At 39.0% G+C, this 20,892-nt stretch overlaps 1 protein-coding gene across 3 annotated transcripts in view; it reads right to left on the bottom strand.

The window, feature by feature from the left end:
- Positions 1 to 20,892, bottom strand: part of cckbrb (cholecystokinin B receptor b) — a 79,490-nt gene that overhangs the window by 15,979 nt on the left and 42,619 nt on the right. For 2 of the 3 annotated variants that reach the window (XM_062069036.1, XM_062069038.1), the window contains exons 2-4: positions 13,941 to 14,195; positions 7,347 to 7,608; positions 2,049 to 2,176 (exon numbers count right to left, since the gene is read on the bottom strand). In XM_062069036.1, the coding sequence (XP_061925020.1) occupies positions 2,049 to 2,176; positions 7,347 to 7,608; positions 13,941 to 14,195 (645 nt within the window). The remainder of the gene's footprint in view (positions 1 to 2,048; positions 2,177 to 7,346; positions 7,609 to 13,940; positions 14,196 to 20,892) is intronic. The other variant, XM_062069037.1, reaches the window with a different exon arrangement.

A 20,892-nucleotide genomic window follows, 5' to 3' on the forward strand; every position in this document is an offset into this window, starting at 1 on the left:
ATATATATATATATATTTTATATATATATATATATATTTTATATATATATATATATATATATATATATATATATATATATATATATATATATATATATATATATATATATATATGTGTATATGTATATATATATATATGTATATACATATGATGGGTTAGATTTTATATCGCGCTTTTCTATTATTAGATACTCAAAGCGCTCGCAGAGAAGTGGGAACCCATCATTCATTCACACCTGGTGGTGGTAAGCTACATTTGTAGCCACAGCTGACCTGGGGTACACTGACGGAAGCGAGGCTGCCAGTTTGCGCCTACGGCCCCTCCGACCACCACCTATCATTCATTCACCAGTGTGAGCGGCACCGGGGGCAAGGGTGAAGTGTCCTGACCAAGCGATTTGGATGTCAAGAGGCGGGGAGCGAACCTGCAACCCTCAGGTTTCTGGCACGGCCGCTCTACCCACTACGCCTCATATATATATATATATATATATATATATGTATATATACACACTAGAGATGCGCGGATAGGCAATTATTTCATCCGCAACCGCATCACAAAAGTCGTCATCCACCCGCCATCCACCTGAACTAACATTTTATCAAAACCACAACCGCCCGCCACCCGCCACCCACCCGTTGTTATATATCTAATATAGACGATGCAAGGCAGAAAGGAGACTGATCCAATGCAGCAGAGACATTCAATGCGTGCCACGCATTAATAGCTCTTGGCCACGCATTAGAGGCTAAGAGATATTAATGCGTGATAATGTTATTTATCATTATTATAATATTATTGTCATTTCCATTAAAGTGTTGACTATTATTGTTATTTTTTTTCCCTGGTCTTTAGTATTCCCTTTTTAGTTTGTCGCGTACCACGTTTGCTGCCGGCGTTGGCATCTTTTTATTTTTTTCTTCTTCTTCTGTTGTGTTGTGTTGTGGTGTGCTGTGTTACGCCAAATTTATTCCCCCTACAAACCCCCCCCCCCCGCCCCCCCCCCCCCCCCCTCCCTCCTCCTCTTACGTCATTGACAGCGATCGATAGCACTTCGGCTTTGACTGCCCGTCGCTGGAAAGATACTTCGTCTTTGACAGCTGCTGGAATCTGAAGAAATCGATTATTGTTTTTTTTGTACAGGCGCGAAACAGGACAGTCGCGTGCCGGTTAAGGACCCCCGGCAACTTTGTGACTTTATTGGACGCAGCCCCGGATGTAAATGGTGGGGGGGGGGGAGGTTTTTGTAGTGGGGAAGAAATTTGGCGTGACAGCTGCAGCAGTGCCTGATGAATAATTGCCTGTTTCAAAGAGTGTTGCTCGTTTTTCGTATGTGGGTAACAACATTTAACTATGTATATGTATTTCCGAATTGGTTCAACCGCCACCCGCCCGAATCTATTTAAAATGTATTTTTTTCGTCATGCATCCGCCCGACCCGCGGATTTATCCGCGGACTCCGCGGTTGTGTCCGCAAACCGCGCATCTCTAATACACACAGTACGGGCCTAGAGTTTGGACACACCTCATTTCAATGGGTTTTCTTTATTTTCATGACTATTTACATTGTAGATTGTCACTGAAGGCATCAAAACTATGACACCTGTGAAGTGAAAACCCTTTCCAGTGACTACCTCTTGAAGCTCATCGAGAGAATGCCAAGAGTATGCAAAACGGTAATCAGAGCAAAGGGTGGCTATTTTGAAGAAACTCGAATATAAAACATGTTTTCAGTTATTTCACCTTTTTTTGTTAATTACATAACTCCACATGTGTTCTTCCATAGTTTTGATGCCTTCAGTGACAATCTACAATGGCATGAAATAGTCATGAAAATAAAGAAAACTATTGAATGAGAAGGTGTGTCCAAACTTTTGGCCTGTATTGTATATATGTATATATATATATATATATATATATATATATATATATATATATATATATATATATATATATATATATATATATATATATCGTATGATTATTCACTTATTGTTAAGACAAATATGTTACTTCAACATTCCTAATGTGACATACAAGCCCTCACCTGTAGAGTCTTTTTTGTGTCCCATCTCAAACTGGATCCCTCGATAAAGTTCCCTGGAGATGAGTCCATAGGCCACACTCATCACCACCCCCGGAATGGCAAACAGCAAAAGCAGCAGCAGAATGTACCTTAAATACACGAGAGTATCAATGCAATTTTAATACATCTGCCAGAGAGTTGACAGCAGCGCGAGCAGGATGGAGCTTTTGCGTGCAGGTGCCCTTGAGAGTGTTAGCATGACGCTCAAGTAATCGTGGTGAGAATTGGTTGGAGGCTGCAGAAGCTGATTGATCTGTGAACGTGGAATATGTTCGCACTTGGTGAAAACATTAGCCGAAGACTCCTCTAAACCTGTCACGAAAGAAAATGTTATGTTTTAAAATGGAAATAAAAATATGTATACTCTCATTCCCAAAGAGATTAAAACATGTTTTGTCCTGTCCAGCTACTCAGGCAAATCATATTGTTGATGTGGATGCATATTTATGTACACATATTTGCTGTACAGATTTACTTTACAAAAGAGAAGTGTGGGATGCTTCTATTGTTGCCTTATTTGTATTTGAGTTTAATAAATGGATTTATATTATTAAGAACCCCAGAGCCGCCTGGCAGAGGACAAGGTACAGGAGAAGCAGGAACAGCCAGGCCCCGAGCCAGCGAGAGACCAAACCCGTAGCTGGATGGGAAGAATGCCCCCACCCACCAGCAACCGAGCCCCCACGAGACCAACCCCCAAACACCCCCGCCCCCACCCAAGTCTGTCGCCGCAAGACCGCCCAGCACGGGGCCACTGGAACTACCCATCCCACCTGCAGGGTCCCCAACAATAGAGATGGAACATCCCTGGCGAATACTCCCCGGTAAAAAATAAAAAAAGTCACAACATCGGCCACCCTCACGCACTGGATCCAGCAGCCACAAGCGCCCACACTACAAACAAACGGCAGCAGAAAAAACGGCTGCAATACCCCAGACAACCAGCAGCACTTGATCAAATCAAAGCGATTGAAAAAACCGCGACCGCAAACCACGCGCCAACAGGATCATGGAGACCAGCCAGGTGCAGCCTGCCAGTCAGCCCAAACGTCAACACGCAAACAAGAGACATCAACACCTGCTCCACCAAAAGACTCCACTCCCCAACCCAAACCTGCACACACTCACACACCACCGCCCAAACAACCGAGACACAGCACCCACACCAAACAAGAGGGCTGCGCTGCCACAGCATTAAGTGTTGCGTTTGACCAGATGTTCCTCCAAGTGGGATGTAAAACGCTGGTCAGTCCCAAGTTCCTTAATGACATATCAACTGAACTCAAAAGGTACCACCAAGCACAGAATAGGTATTTTGTAATTTTATTGTCAAAGCTTTGGCAATAATGAGACCAGCCTCGAACAACACATACAAATGCGCAGCCCAAGTTGATCTGGCCTTCCACAGGCAAAAAGCAACTCTTTTCACACAAAGAAAGCCCCCATTTCCCCCCCCCTCAACACTGATAAGAAGAGAGACTTGGGGGTTGTGTTCACATTCCTGATGGTTTACGACCCTGTCTAACCAGGCAATCTGAAGACAAAGAGAAACTAGTATACAGAGTAAAATTAAGGAAGAAAATATGAGCTGATTCAAACATGATTATGAATAAAGAAATAGCTCTTAAACATATGCATTATCCACAGCTGCCACAGCATTAAGTCAACTTCCACAGACCCCGCAGCGCAAGGCCGGACCAGACGGGCCCAGACCACGCCCAACAGGAAGCGAAACTCGTGCGACGCCACCCAAAAAAAGTTTATTAGATAAAAAATAAAAATAAATAAAAACCTCACACCCTCAGCAAGATCTCTGCCCGGAAATGGCAGGCCACCAGACCGTAGTCCCCGGAGCCGTCGAGGAGGCAATGAGGGGCGTGATGTGATGTGGGAGTGTATAAGACCCCCAGAGTGCGTACTGTGTATTTAAAATTAGGAGGTCAGCCGTTACAGCCACAGTACAAACACCCGTGGCCGCCAAAACCGATATAAAAGAGCGACTGACCCAGCAAACCGCAACTCGGCTACCACCGAGGCCACCAACCCAACGACCCCAACTCCATCCACAGCCCAGCCAATCGAGCCATCGGACATGCACCCCGGCCAACCAAACACCCCAACGCGTCACCAACCACGTCCAGCGCCACAGCCACAGACCGCACCGGGGTTCGCCACCGAGAGGCGAACAGGACGCAGCCGCCCCGGGTAAGGGAGAAAATGACCTGCAACTCGGCCCGCAGTCCGACCGCTCCCAAGCATTCCCGTAGATCCCACCAACATTCACTCCACTAACCCCTCTCAAAATTTTTTAAAAATAAAACAGGCCTGGCACGCCACCAGTGCTCAGTGCCACCAAATCCCGTACGTCGAGGCCCCCCCCGCCCACCACCCATCAGGCATCCCATCCGGTAAAAGGCCATAAGGGCCCAGCAGACCCGCCGATCTGTACAGAAAATATGGGCAGCTACATCAACAATATGATTTGCCTGAGGAGCAGGACCGAACAAAAAAAAAAAGAAAAAAAATGTATGTAAATATATATATATATATATATATATATATATATATATATATATATATATATATATATATATATATATATTCAGCTTAACACTTTGAATACAATTAAATGCAGTATATTGCTAATTAAATCTCAATTTCTTTAAAATGCTTTTGTTGTTACTCTTAACGAACATCAGAATCAGAATCATGTGTGTACTTACTCATTACTAAACACATAACATACTAAATAAAGTAGTTGTTGCCAAGGACTGGTGGCCCCGCAAGTTCAGTTGCAAAAACTTGTGAGAGACTCACATTTTTGCAGCAGATTCCTAAAAAACACTAGAGTGCTGTCATAGAGATGGTATTTGACTAGCATGTTTGCAAAAGGCAGAGCTCTCCCGTAACTCTGACAAAATAAATGGGCAAAATTAATTGTCCACTTGTTCCTCTGGATATACAAAAAAGGAATAATAGTGAAGGCAGAAGGTGGCCCCCCCCCATACATTTTGCTCTCTGGAAATGTTGCCTGGAATCACCAGACTTGGAGAATGTCCATTCAGTTTGATTTTGTAGGGCCAAAAAATGACATGACACAAAACTATAGTCAATTTCAATGGAAACTCTCTGGCTTTAGGAAACACGCGAGGAAATAAAGAATATTAACTGTGGTAGTCTTTACCAGTTACATTTTTAGATCAAGCAGAGGGGAATGACTCATTCCTGTAAAAGGAATATGAAATGAAATATTCATTTCCAAAGCTAACACCTGTATCATATTAAATCTGGTCATTAGTCTGCAGTTGAAAAGCAGTGAAGTGAATTATTTTTGTATAGCGCTTTTGAGGGAACTCTCCTGAAGGAATCAATAAAGTACTATCTATCTATCTATCTACATAGTGAAACCCAATATCTAAGTTACATTTAAACCAGTGTGGGTGGCACTGGGAGCAGGTGGGTAAAGTGTCTTGCCCAAGGACACAACGGCAGTGACTAGGATGGCGGAAGCGGGGATCGAACCTGGAACACTCAAGTTGCCGGCACGGCCACTCTACCAACCGAGCTATACCGCGCCGGATAGCTGTTGCACCAGTTAGATTGACATGAATCATAGCTCCAACACGTGAAATGTCAGTTGGAACAAAAGAGAGCGTTATCAAACTTCTTCAAGAAGGTAAATCCTTGTGCAATGTTGCACAAGATGTTTGTTTACAGTCAGCTTTGTCTAAATTCTGGAGCAAGTACAAACAACGTGGGGAGGTTGTAAAAGGCAAGCATACTGATAGACTAAGGAAAACATCAGAATGTCAAGACAAAAACCTTAAACATGCCATGAAAACAGAAAATGCACAGCAAAACAAATGAAGAAGAAGAATGAATGGGCGGAAACTGGAGTCATCCTCTGTTACCGAACAGTAAGAAACCGTCTAAGGAAATGGGATTTAAATACAGTAAAGCTAAATGGAAAACTGTCATTAACACTTAAAGGGAAAATCAATCGGGGACTATGAATGACTGGATGAAAGTCATATTGCTGGAACTTTTAGTTTGTGAGGTTTTATGAAGACGACTGCCTGAAGAAAATATGCACATTTCCACAGTTATTGATGATATGGGTCTGCATGTCAGGTAATGACAGCCATCTCCCCAGTGCCATTGCCTGACATGCAGACCCATATCATCAATAACTGTGGAAATGTGCATATTTTCTTCAGGCAGTCGTCTTCATAAAACCTCATCTTCAATAAATGCACAAGTTTGCATTGCCATTTTGGACACTTTTCTCATTCTATCAGTCCAAAGGATGACACCATTTTTCCAAAATGATAATGCATCTTGCCATGAAGATTTTTTATTTGAAAAAATATAAAAAGGTTTAATTGTCATGGCCTGCAAAAATAGTCCGGATTTTTATTCAACTCAAAATCTGTGGTGGAAATTGATTAAAACGGTCCATGACAAGACTCCGACCTCTCAATCAGAGAAAATTGGAGCAAGTTTGATGACGAATACTACTTGTCACTTGTTAAGTCCATGCCCCAGAGACTGCAAGCTGTTATGACTGCCAAAGGTGATGCAACAAAGTACTACTGGTGTGTTGTAGTACTATTTTTGTTTGTGTTCCATGATTCCATATTTTTTTCCTCAGAATTAGGTAATTCCATACTTTTCACTCTGTTTCATCCATAAATGAATACCACAATTTATTTTCTTTATTTCTTTTAGTGTTTCTTAAAGCCAGAATATTGCCATTCGTAATTGCTATAGATGTATGTCATTTCTGTTATCTGCTTTTTTTTTCGACAAAACTAAACAACTGAATAAATATCCTCACTAAAGTATGATGATTCCATCCATTTTGCCAGGGGTGCCAGGCTGTTTGCTTCTGTTTGTGCATACTGACTGCTAAAAAGTTGCCTTTATGCATTTTCTTTCTAAACTATATATCTACATACATACATACGTTATGTCAGGAAAAAACACAGAGAATATTTCATCCCCAAAAGCCTGTATCACAGGTTTCCCTGCGAAACAGGCTTGTAGGGATGAAATAGCCTCTGTGTTTTTTCCTGACCTAACGTATATTCCACTCTACCCCGGTATTGAGCACTGTATAACGGATAAACCACAGAAACCTTGACTATACCTACATACATATATGCACTTACATATGTAAGAGTAAGTGCAAGTTACAAATGTCCATTTTTCTCATTTTCCTTAAGTGACTTGTAGTAATACAAGTGTTATTGGACTCACCAGGTCTGCTCGGCCATGATGACGGGCCACTTGCAGCGACACCGGTGGGCGGTGGTGTTGTCGGGTCGCTGAAAGGAGTCCAGATGACTGACCACTGGATACGGGATCATGAGGATGAGAGCCAGCAGCCATGTCGCCGCAATCACCCGGTAAGCATGTGAGCGTGTCTGCCACACCCTTGACTTCAATGGGTTACATATGGCGCTGTAGCGCTCAATCGCTATGGCGACCAGGCTGAACGTAGAGATGCTCACTGATATACCTGTGGGGATACAACACCTTGTTTTCAAGTCGCTCCCATCCGTTACTTATCCGTTCTGATATTGGGTTCAAGGTGAATAGGTAACAGAAGCATGTTTGTTGATGTGCGGTGTAATATCTTCAACCAAAACAAGAACAAAACCTGTGCTGTGTTTAGAAAAACATATGCAAGGCGGAGAGGTGGGAATAGTTATCTATACGGGAGAGGAAATCATGTTGGCCCTGATCCGATCTGCCATTTCCCTCCTGACACGGCAAGGCGGGAAATTACTCTTTACCTCTCATACACGAATGGCCGAATGCAAACTGTGAATGTGTGTTTGGGTGCATGAGGTGAAGTGTGTTGTCGGACCGTGCTGTGCCTCAGTAACGTGACACAAACGTAATGTTTTGGCCCACGAATATACGCATTCACAATCTAATACGATCCAAAAACGTGCATCATGCAATGCATTTCCACATAGAGTACAGTGGCAGTCCACTTTTTGTATGGTTCCTTTTTTTGTAAACTGTTCTGATTGTTGTACGCCCAAACATTGTGTTGTGTTGGAGCTATTCAGTTAACTGAAGTGTTGTTTGGTTCAGTATTTAGATGTGATTTCATTATGATTGAATTTCTGTTACTAATCTGTTATTATGTTATCTGTTTAGTTTAGGTCAGTGGTTCCCAAAAATTTTTCACCAGGAAAAAATGTGTCTCTCCAATTACCACCATAATGACCAACATTAAAATACAGTTTTAGTTCATTCATCCGCTCATTTTCTGTGCCGAAGCCTGCATTTGGGGGGAAGGCGGGGTTGCACCCTGGATAAGTCGCCACCTCATCACAGATAGACAGACAACGTTCACACTCACATTCACACACTAGGGCCAATTTAGTGTTGCCAATCAACCTATCCCCAGGTGCATGTCTTTGGAAGTGGGAGGAAGCCGGAGTACCCTCAGGGAACCCACGCACTGACGGGGAAAACCATGCAAACTCAAAGTTTTAGTTAACGCGTTGGCCACTGTAACATTACACTCAGTTTGAACAGTCACACTGTGTTTGAATATTGGAAAATTAAATACTGTACTTTAATCAAGTGATTATTTGCCGTACCACTAGTGGTACACGTACCACAGTTTGAGAATCCCTAATTTAGGTGTTTTCTTATGATTATGATGTTTTTGTTTCATATGGGCATTTACTGGTTGGGGACCAGCATGCACCTGGGTGTTCAAAGGATTTTTATTTTCCGGAATGCAAAAGGAACAGGAATTATGTTTGTTGCTTGGTTGTTTTGGTTGTGTATTTTTTTTATTTTATTTTTATTTTTTTTTTATTTTTTTTTTATATATATATATTTTTGTATTTTGTTTTAAATACACCATGTTTTCATTGAAATTGGATTATGGTTACATTATGTTTTTCCCAGTTGTGCACAGTCGCCACATCACCCTTCAAATATTGCAGATTCACCACATCGCAGATTATTTTCATTTTTTTCAAGTATATTCCATAACATGTTTGCGCTTAATTAGGCATTTTCAAACATAAAAATGGCTAAATGAAATAAAATAAATGAGAGCAACCCATTCAGAGTATGCTGTTCAGTATTGTGGCCACTCAGACAGCATTACTATATTCAAATAAAAGAGTGTATAAGTGACTATAGGGTCTTATTCCACAACTAGATGGTTCTCATAATGTTGAAAAATGTATTTTGAATGCAGTTAACAGGTTGTTTATGCCCTACCTATATTTGAAAATATTAGATTCATGTTTACTGTTTATCGCAGTCATATTTGGAACCAATTTACAGCGCTAAAAAACAAAGGATTACTGTACACCACAACCCATGGTGCAGTAGTGTCCTTTTGATTTTATAGTGCAAAGTTTTCTTTATAACTTGTTGGGCCTGATTTACAAAAGGTTTGCGTGTATTAAAACAGGTGCAAAATAGATAGCGAACGCAAAGCCGGTATAGTGAACTTGTTTGCAGAGGACTGCATCTCTTAAAATAGCAACATAGAGAGCGCATTCCATTTAGCGTGTTTGGGCCTCATCTACTAAGATTCAAATAACTTGCGAAAACTATAACATTGCATAGAACTATTAGTGGGCTTGTTGCGGGTGATCTACTAAGACTGCTTCTACAATTGATAACGAGTGCAAAAGTGGTCCAGACCGCCATATTTAGAGAAGGTTTTTGCGTGAACTATACCTAATTTCCTTCATATTTATGGCATCACATGGTCCAACCTGTGACATTTTGTTATGCTGTTGACATGCAGCACACAAATATAAAATGTACCAGCTTTTCTAGTCTATATCAAAGCGCAATCTAGACAATAGAACTTACTTTCTGCACGCTGAAGATGTGCTCTGGAAGGCACTGCGGTGTTGCGATGGTGGCTCTGGAATGATCCAGCCACAAGAAAATGCATATTGCAAGAAGTACAGGTGAAACATGAAAAAATAAAAATATCGTGCAAATAACGTCCATTAATTTCAGCAATTCAACTTCAAATGTAAAACTAATATGTGATGTAAACTCATTACATGCAAAATGAAATATGTCATGCTTTATTTATTTTTTTCATTTTGATGATCATGTTTTACAGTTTCTGAAAACCCAAAATGTTAAAAAAAAAATTGAAATGTGAGGTTTTTATATGCTATAAGCCATTATAATTAAAATGATATCAAAAGAAGTCCTGAAATATCTTGAGTTGCATTTTATGAGCATACAGTTTGTCATATATTCATCTCACCCTGTAAATCTAATTGCTGGTATAAGCATTCATTTGCACGATATTAAAATTTGTCGAGTTTCACCTGTATTCCATAGTAGATCTATAGATCTATAGTAATAATATATCTTCTATAATTGTATATCTCCTATGTGGAAAAAATGAACACCTTTAAGAGAAAATGCCAGCAGACACCAAAACGAATTGGGATCTTGAATTGTATGTGTTTTAATCAGCCCCTTAAGTCCTTCAGCAGCTATAGAATAATAAAATGCCATTGCTGAATAGATATGTTGACATGCAAATAAGCTGAACATTTTCTCTCCATCCCGTCTGTCGTTGCAGCCCAATCGCCTCCTTTCTAACATCCATTTGTGCATAACTGTGCCAGTTTGCACTAACATTTCAAATGTGCTAAATTTAGACGCAAAACAGTGGCCACAGACCTGTTTTCGTTGTAATATACGTTATATAATATACGTTGATTATCAGAATGCTCATAATAGTAGGAGGAGACTGTGCAAATATCATCATTTATCACAGTTCTTCAAGACTGAAACTGTTTTGCATCTATATTTAGCATAGTTAAAATATACGTGCAAACTGGTACAGTTACGCACAAATGGATTTCAGAAAAAGAGGGATCGCGCAAAAGACAGATGACTGAGAGACATAATCCAAGTTGTGTGTGTGTCAACATATTTGGATTGTTATAAATAAAAAATATTAGACACATCGTCTATTCAGCAATATTATTTTATAAATGTATGCTGATGGATGATTTACTGTAGGGTGCTGATTAAAACTGATTTAATGGTGGGTTTATTCCATGCGGTTATTTTTCCATATATATTGTTCATAATTATATCTCCTATATGGAAAATCAATATGCATTTTCTTTCTTAAAATAATCCAGACGAATGACCATCACAACAACATCGGCACCTCCCAGGTTGCGCCTTCAGCGTGCTATAAATAATAAATAATGATAAATGTGTTATACTTGTATAGCGCTTTTCTACCTTCAAGGTACTCAAAGCGCTTTGACACTATTTCCACATTTACCCATTCACACACACATTCACACACTGATGGCGGGAGCTGCCATGCAAGGCGCTAACCAGCAGCCATCAGAGGCAAAGGGTGAAGTGTCTTGCCCAAGGACACAACGGACGTGACTAGGAAGGTAGAAGGTGGGGATTGAACCCCAGTAACCAGCAACACTCCGATTGCTGGCACAGCCACTCTACCAACTTCGCCACGCCGTCCCAAATGGGTTCTGTTGTCGAGATTGCACTTTAGTATAGCCCAGAAAACGAGGCGCAGATGATATTTGTGTGCTGCATGTTCAACGATATAACGAAACGCAACAGTTTGGACGGGCAGCACGGTGGAACAGGGGTTAGTGCATGTGCCTCACAATACAAAGGTCCTGGTTTGGATCCCCAGACTTGGGGTCTTTCTGTGTGGAGTTTGCATGTTCCCTCCGGGTACTCCGGCTTCCTCCCACCTTCAAAGACATGCACCTGGGGATAGGTTGATTGGCAACACTAAATTGGCCCTAGTGTGTGAATGTGAGTGTGAATGTTGTCTGTCTATCTGTGTTGGCCCTGCGATGATGTGGCAACTTGTCCAGGGTGTACCCTGCCTTCCGCCCGAATACAGCTGAGATAGGCTCCAGCACGCCCCGCGACCCCACAAGGGACAAGCGGTAGAAAATGGATGGATGGAACAGTCTGGACCAGGGGTCACCAACCTTTTTGAACCAAGAGCTACTTCTTGGGTACTGATTAATGCGAAGGGCTACCAGTTAGATACACACTTAAATAAATTGCCAGAAATAACCAATTTGCTCAATTTACCTTTAAATCTATGTTATTATTAATAATTAATGATATTTACACTTAATTGGACGGTTTAAAAGAGGAGAAAACACGAAAAAAATGACAATTAAATTTTGAAACATAGTTTATCTTCAATTTTGACTCTTTAAAATTCAAAATTCAACCAAAAAAAAGAAGAGAAAAACTAGCTAATTCGAATGTTTTTGAAAAAATAAAAAAAATAATTTATGGAGCATCATTAGTAATTTTTCCTGATCAAGATTAATTTTAGAATTTTGATGACATGTTTTAAAGAGGTTAAAATCCAATCTGCACTTTGTTAGAATATATAACAAATTGGACCAAGCTATATTTCCAACAAAGACAAATCATTATTTCTTCTAGATTTTCCAGAACAAAAATTTTAAAAGAAATTCAAAAGACTTTGAAATAAGATTTAAATTTGATTCTACAGATTTTCTAGATTTGCCAGAATAATTTTTTTGAATTTTAATCATAATAAGTTTGAAGAAATATTTCACAAATATTCTTAGTCGAAAAAAACAGAAGCTAAAATGAAGAATTAAATTAAAATGTATTTATTATTCTTTACAATAAAACAAATAAATTTACTTGAATATTAATTTAAATTGTCAGGAAAGAAGACGAAGGAAGTTAAAAGGTAAAAAGGTATATGTGTTTAAAAATCCTAAAATCATTTTTAAGGTTGTATTTTTTCTCTAAAATTGTCTTTCTGAAAGTTATAAGAAGCAAAGTATAAAAATTTATGAAATTATTTAAACAAGTAAAGACCAAGTCTTTAAAATATTTTCTTGGATTTTCAAATTCTATTTGAGTTTTGTCTCTCTTAGAATTAAAATGTCGGGCAAAGCGAGACCAGTTTGCTAGTAAATAAATACAATTTAAAAAATAGAGGCAGCTCACTGGTAAGTGCTGCTATTTGAGCTATTTTTAGAACAGGCCAGCGGGCTACTCATCTGGTCCTTACGGGCTACCTGGTGCCCACGGGCACCACGTTGGTGACCCCTGGTCTGGACCATATGATGCCACAAATGTGGAGGGAAATGAGTGTCTCCATGGTGACAGGCGGTCTACATGCAAAACCCTAATTTAAAAAGGGTACCCTGCACCAATTTTGCACTTGGTATCAGTTGCACACGTAGTCTTGATAGAGCACCCGCAATATGCCCCCTAATAATACATGCAATTTTATAGTTTGTACACACTATTTAGCACTTGGTAGATTAGGTCCAATTTATGTTTTGACAAACGGTGTCTGTACATTGCGCGTAACAAAACCAGTCTGTTTGCCTGCGTACAATTCTGCAGAAAGGAGTGACGTTATGCGACCAAAAAGGCCACAATGGGAGTAAAGAAAGTTGCAAATGGAAGTAATTCGGAAAAATGGGTGAAAAACACTATTGAATTCAAGAAAGAATGTGTAACAAAGTACAACGATGGCGTTTGCCCCCTCCCTCCCCCTCCGCTCATTGTCGTCTTCGCCGACAAGTCTTCTAAAAGATAAAAGGGGAGTTAAATGTTAATTTATCAAATTAATCAATCATTTAAAAGTATTTCACCTTGTTTTCTGCATGTAAAACTATTATTATTCTGTGCAAAATGTGCCCTGTGCAGTTTTCGTACAATTCAGTCCTCGTCTGACCTTCTTAAACGGATCAATAACGAAAACCGAGGTGCCACTGTATATGTCATACTTCTTACATATTATGCGGTATATATTACGATTCACCTCACCCATCAGATAGGTCACTATCTTGCACATGGTGGCGCCGAAGATGAAATCCTTGAGGATGTTGGGGATGAGGGTGAAGGGCATGCAGAAGACCGCCATCATCAGGTCACTGACGGCCAGCGACAGCAGGAAGGTGTTGGTGACTGTCCGCATGCGCTTGTTGGCCGTCAGAACCAGGATGATCAGCAGATTCCCAAACACGCTTAGGAAGAAGATGAGGGCGTACAGAAGGATCCTCAGTGTATGGTTATCGCCTGCTTGAGAGACAAAACACACAAAGTATGGTGTTACAGTGGAGTGTTCTAACATTTCTGGAAATATATATGCCTCAAAAGTGTGTTTGTTCATTACCACAGTAATGCTTAATAATAATAAGTAATGCTCCAATTAACACATATTTTCAATTAACCAACATGTTTCCTCGTTATCAGGTGTGTGCTCCACATTTTGTCGACTTCTATAATTAGAGCGTTGTCCACAAATATTGTCATGACAAGTTGTAGCTATCAGGCTTGTGCAAAATTCCAAATTTTATGAAGAATGTCATAATTCATTCCGTGAATTCTAATAGAGCAGACCTGGGAAAATTAAGGCCCGGGGGCCACATGCGGCCCGTTGAGCTTTTCAATCTGGCCCGCCGGACATTCCCAAATAATTTTTTTAGATTTTAAGATGGAAACTGTAGCTGCCATTATGACGTAAGTCTTCAACTATACAAAGTATTTCAATGGTTGGAATCTGCGCTTATGGATGATTTACCAGTTACTATGGTAATCTAATTAGTTACTATGATCATCTAATTAGTTACTATGGTAATCTACGTCACAACAGCTCAGATGAGGCACCAAGCAGTGTGGGCGGGAAGACTTTCCACAGACGCGGAAGGATATTTTCACAACATCCATCCATCCATCCATCCATTTTCTATCGCTTATTCCCTTCGGGGTCGCGGGGGGCGCTGGAGCCTATCTCAGCTACAATCGGGCGGAAGGCGGTGTACACCCTGGACAAGTCGCCACCTCAACAAAGATATATATACATATATATATATATATATATATATATATATATATATATATATATATATATATATATATATATATATATATATATATATATATATATATATATATATATATATATATAGAATACAAAGTACTTTATTGATCCTTGTGGGAAATTCAGCAAATATCAGATTGTAGGTGGGTTTATTTTGTTCATATTTCAATCAATCAATCAATGTTTATTTATATAGCCCTAAATCACAAGTGTCTCAAAGGGCTGTACAAGCCACAACGACATCCTCGGTACAGAGCCCACATATTTCACTGTTTTGTTGCGTTTCACTTGATTGTAATATATGTCGATCGAAAGGGGGTGTGAGGTTCATATTTTGTCAATATTCAGTGTTTTATCGTTCATAGAAAAATTTAAAATTCCATTACGTTTTTTAAAGGCGGTCTGTCATAACGTTTTTAGCATTCAATGAAGACACTATTGTGAGGTTTTGTATTAGTGTTCCTAAAAATAGATATACCGGCCCCCAGACACATTTTTTTCTCTAAATGTGGCCCCCCGAGTCAAAATAATTGCCCAGGCCTGTAATAGAGGTTGGAAACAGGAAGTAGAATCACAATTCAAAATTGAATTGAAAGAAGTAGATTTGAACTTCCAATTGATCATTTGGGTGTACTCCAGAATCATTTCATACATGACTGTTTTTACATATTGTTTTATAAATTCATATATTGAAAAATATTCCTATTGTATACCTCATGAACACTTTATATTTTAATGACAGAAATTGTTTTTTATCGCCGATTGGAAATAAAAAGCATCTTCTATGAAAGTGATGATTTAGTTGTATGTAAAACTTTATGTATAACTTTCAAATTATGCAAAATGCTGTACAAATGCACTATATTGCCAAAAGTATTTGGCCACCTGCCTTGACTCACAAATGAACTTGAAGTGCCATCCCATTTCTAACCCACAGGGTTCAATATGATGTCAGTCCACCTTTTGCAGCTATTACAGCTTCAACTCTTCTTGGAAGGCTGTCCACAAGGTTGCGGAGTGTGTCTATAGCAGGGGTCACCAACGCGGTGCCGCGGGCACCAGGTCGCCCGTAAGGACCAGATGAGTCGCCCGCTGACCTGTTCTAAAAATCTTGTAATTGTTTTATTTTTTTATTTTTTTATTTGTATTTTTTTTTCATTTAAATCAACATAGAAAAAACACAAGATACACTTTCAATCAATGCATCAACCCAAAAAACCTCCCCCCCATTCACACTCATCCACACCCACTCACACAAAAGGGGTTATTTCTTTCTGCTACCAATATTCTGGTTCCCACAACATAGACAACACATCTGCAAGGGACACAGTCCCTGAAGCACACATGATTGTATAGGCTGCTGGTCCACTAACATTTTCATATACTATTTTTTATGTTATTATTTTTATATTGTTTTACTTTCTTTTTTATCCAAGAAAATGTTTTTTATTTATTTATCTTGTTTTTTTTTTTTGTTTGTTTTTAAAGGACCTTATCTTCACCAGACCAGGTTGTCAATGAAATTAAATTTGTTTAAAGGGTTTTTAAAACCAGGTCCAATCCAGATAATGTCCAAGTCGGACTCAGCAACACACACCTTCATTCATGTACACAGAAAAAAATTAGGGAACACAACAGATTGCATATAATTTATAAACAAAATTACATTTTCAAAATAAGCATTTATGTACAGTCCAGATTATGTCCAGGTCACTCAAATTAAGGAACACAAAAACAGATAGCATATAATCTATAAACATAATTATACTTTCAAAATAAGCCTTTGAGGACTTCCCATCTTTTTTTATGTTTTTTGGCATAATTATCGTTTTCAACCATGTAACTTTCTAAAGTTAAAAAATACTGAATACATGTTTTAAAGAAAGTAATACTAAGTGAATATCTGTTTTTGGCCTTAAAAATAAACATTTTACCGAGTACTATAATTAAATTGACTAAATCATGATTGTCAATGAACTCTCCTAAAATAACAGAAACCACATTAAGCTTCATAAACAAACCAATACTTAAACACATTTTTTAACTTCCACCTAAAACAAAGACACAATATGACAATACCAAAACAAATGCAGGGTGGATTCAGACTCCTGACAACAAAATCGGCAATCATCTGACTGTCATGTTCCATAATTTTAACATTTTCTCCGTGGGTAAGAAGTTATAAATAATTTTAATTTGAAAATAACGATTTTGCACATCGATAATAGTTTTATAGATTAGTTTGAATATGGCATCCCATGGCAGTCAAAAATGCCCTCCCATTTTCCATATGTGTTGTATGGTGCAGCCTTCAAAGATTTCTTTTTTAAATAACAATTATATATTTTTCAATTTATTTTAGTTCCTTTTTGCCAACTACAATTTCTTATTAGAGGTTTACAAACTAATCATTTAGTAGTTCCATAATCAATTATTTGTTTCCATCTTTTCCCAATTACTCCAGTTAGTTGATTAAATGAAAAGCTTGAGCAAGCATCACCATACATAGCTCTAAATTCATCATACTTCATAATTTTACCATTCTCATTGATAATATCATTGACAAAAATGATTCCTCTTTCAAACATATTTTTCCAAAAGAAAGGCTTTCCATCTATTACAATATTAGAGTTCATCCATATTATCTGCTGCAAAATATTGTCTCTTTTTTCTGGCACATAGAATTGAAAACACAGTGGATTGTTTCCTTTATGAACCCCGCCATGTTTCCCAGCAGACTCTCTACATAAGAAAAATGGGAGGGGATCACTTGTAAAAAAGGATACAATTTATTTTGATACAGTACATGTGTTTTGTCCAACAGGACACTTGTGTACCACTCGGTGTTTAAATACATCTTTGGAACAATTGATGCTTTTAAAGACAGACACATAGCTTCAAGGTTAAGATGTTTCATATTCATACTCATTGTACAAAACCTTTCTTTTAATCTTTTCTGGTTTGCCGTCCCAGACAAAATCGAAGACCCTCCGCTCATAAATCTTAAAAAAGTTTTGTGATGGAGCTGGTAATGACAAAAACAAATAAATAAATTGAGGAATAATTACCGAGTTGACAATAGATATTTTACCATACAAGGTTAAGGATTTCCCTTTCCATAAATGCATAATTTTGTCCAGCTTTCTTAGTCGATTATCATAATTTACTGAGCCTAGATCTTCCAGATTCTCTGGGACAACAACACCAAGTATGTTAACTGGTCCATCTGTCCACAAAACAGGCACTTTGCATTTCATTCGAAAGGACGTTCACACATGCCAATACGGCCGGGTTAGATTAGTAAAGTGCCATTTTAAATTTCCCGCAAAATATTCTGCTGAAAACGTCTCGATATGATGACGTTTGCGCGTGACGTCACGGATTGTGCGGACTTATTGGGACACCATTGTGGCCAGCTATTAAGTCGTCTGTTTTCATCGCAAAATTCCACAGTATTCTGGTTATCTGTGTTGGTGAATCTTTTGCAATTTGTTTAATGAACAATGAAGACAGCAAAGAAGAAAGCTGTAGGTGGGATCGGTGTATTAGCGGCTGGCTGCAGCAACACAACCAGGAGGACTTTGAGTTGAATAGCAGACGCGCTACCGTGAGAACAGCTTTGGCTTCCAAACATTTGATCGCTTGCCCGTACGTGCGTGCCGCTATGTGCATGTCACGTACGCAACTTTGGGGAAATATATGTGCTGCATGAACGTTGCGGAGGTGAACGGTACTTTGGGCTGTGGGATTGAGTGTGTTGTGCGGGTGTTTGATTTGTATTGATGGGTTATATGGACGGGTGGGGGGAGGTGTTTGTTATGCAGATTAATTTGTGGCATATTAAATATGAGCCTGGTTGTGTTTTGGCTAATAGAGTATATATACACTACCGTTCAAAAGTTTGGGGTCACCCAAACAATTTTGTGGAATAGCCTTCATTTCTAAGAACGAGAATAGACTGTCGAGTTTCAGATGAAAGTTCTCTTTTTCTGGCCATTTTGAGCTTTTAATTGACCCCACAAATGTGATGCTCCAGAAACTCAATCTGCTCAAAGGAAGGTCAGTTTTGTAGCTTCTGTAACGAGCTAAACTGTTTTCAGATGTGTGAACATGATTGCACAAGGGTTTTCTAATCATCAATTAGCCTTCTGAGCCAATGAGCAAACACATTGTACCATTAGAACACTGGAGTGATAGTTGCTGGAAATGGGCCTCTACACACCTATGTAGATATTGCACCAAAAACCAGATATTCGCAGCTAGAATAGTCATTTACCACATTAGCAATGTATAGAGTGTATTTCTTTAAAGTTAAGACTAGTTTAAAGTTATCTTTATTGAAAAGTACAGTGCTTTTCCTTAAAAAATAAGGACATTTCAATGTGACCCCAAACTTTTGAATGGTAGTGTATGTATTTATTATTGTTTTAGTCATTCCCAGCTGAATATCAGGTCCCACCCGCCTCTCAATTGTCTCTCATCTGAATCGCTTCCACTGCCCTCTAATCCTTCACTCTCACTTTCCTCATCCACAAATCTTTCATCCTCGCTCAAATGAATGGGGTAATCGTCGCTTTCTCGGTCCAAATCGCTCTCGCTGCTGCTGGCCATGATTGTAAACAACCTGCGACGTCACGCTACTTCCGGTACAGGCAAGGCTTTTTTTATCAGCGACCAAAAGTTGCGAACTTTATCTTCGATGTTCTCTACTAAATCCTTTCAGCAAAAATATGGCAATATCGCGAAATGATCAAGTATGACACATAGAATGGACCTGCTATCCCCGTTTAAATAAGAACATTTCATTTCAGTAGGCCTTTAAATGTTAGTTTATACAGCTGGTGACGTGAAACATGTGTTACACTTGTTTACAATCAACTCAACATCGCTGTTCATGCTGATTGAGACTACTACAACATTGGTTCTGTTGCTACTTGATAATAAATGGTAATGTGCAGACTCGGCACAGATAGACCCCCAGTAGTGCATACACACCTGCCTTTGTGCCCTTTTTGCAGGAGCACCATTTCTTTCATTCATTTAAGAATGACATTTACTCTCTGTCATCAATTCTTCCCAAATATGTTCATATTTCCCCTCTTGTAGCCCCAACGGCTGCAGCCTGCATCTCCTTGGACCCGCAGCATCAGACACACAAGTAACATCAATGTTTGAGCAATCCCTTGACGTAATTTGGTGCTAAATTAACCACAACATTAGCTGAAACAAGTCCCTAATGGTTCGGCGTTTCCTTAAACAACAAGTCTTGTCCGGCTGTTTACCCACGTTTGTCATGTTTAATGAAGGGAGAGGAGACAAGCAGATCATTTAAAGACAATTTTACTGTTCTACAAATAAGACATGTTTACTGGTTTAGTTTAATTTAAAAGCAATATACAGTCGTGGTCAAAAGTTGACATACACTTGTAAATAACATAATGTCATGGCTGTCTTGAGTTTCCAATTTTCAAATTTCTACAACTCTTATTTTTTTGTGATAGAGTGATTGGAGCACATACTTGTTGGTCACAAAAAACATTCATGAAGTTTGGTTCTTTTATGAATTTATTATGGGTTTACTGAAAATGTGACCAAATCTGCTGGGTCAAAAGTATACATACAGCAATGTTAATATTTGGTTACATGTCCCTTGGCAAGTTTCACTGCAATAAGGCGCTTTTGCACTTTTGACGTGTGTTTGGGGTCATTGTCCTGTTGGAACACCCAACTGCGCCCAGTTTTTAGGTTGTCCTGAAGAATTTGGAGGTAATCCTCCTTTTTCATTGTCTCATTTACTCTCTGTAAAAGCACCAGTTCTATTGGCTACAAAACATTCAAAAGTGTTCAATCTCTATATAAATGACATTTGTAAAGTTACAAAGGTATTATTTGCAG

This window comes from Entelurus aequoreus, linkage group LG14, assembly GCF_033978785.1.
Source record: "Entelurus aequoreus isolate RoL-2023_Sb linkage group LG14, RoL_Eaeq_v1.1, whole genome shotgun sequence".
Classification (NCBI taxonomy): Eukaryota; Metazoa; Chordata; class Actinopteri; order Syngnathiformes; family Syngnathidae; genus Entelurus; species Entelurus aequoreus.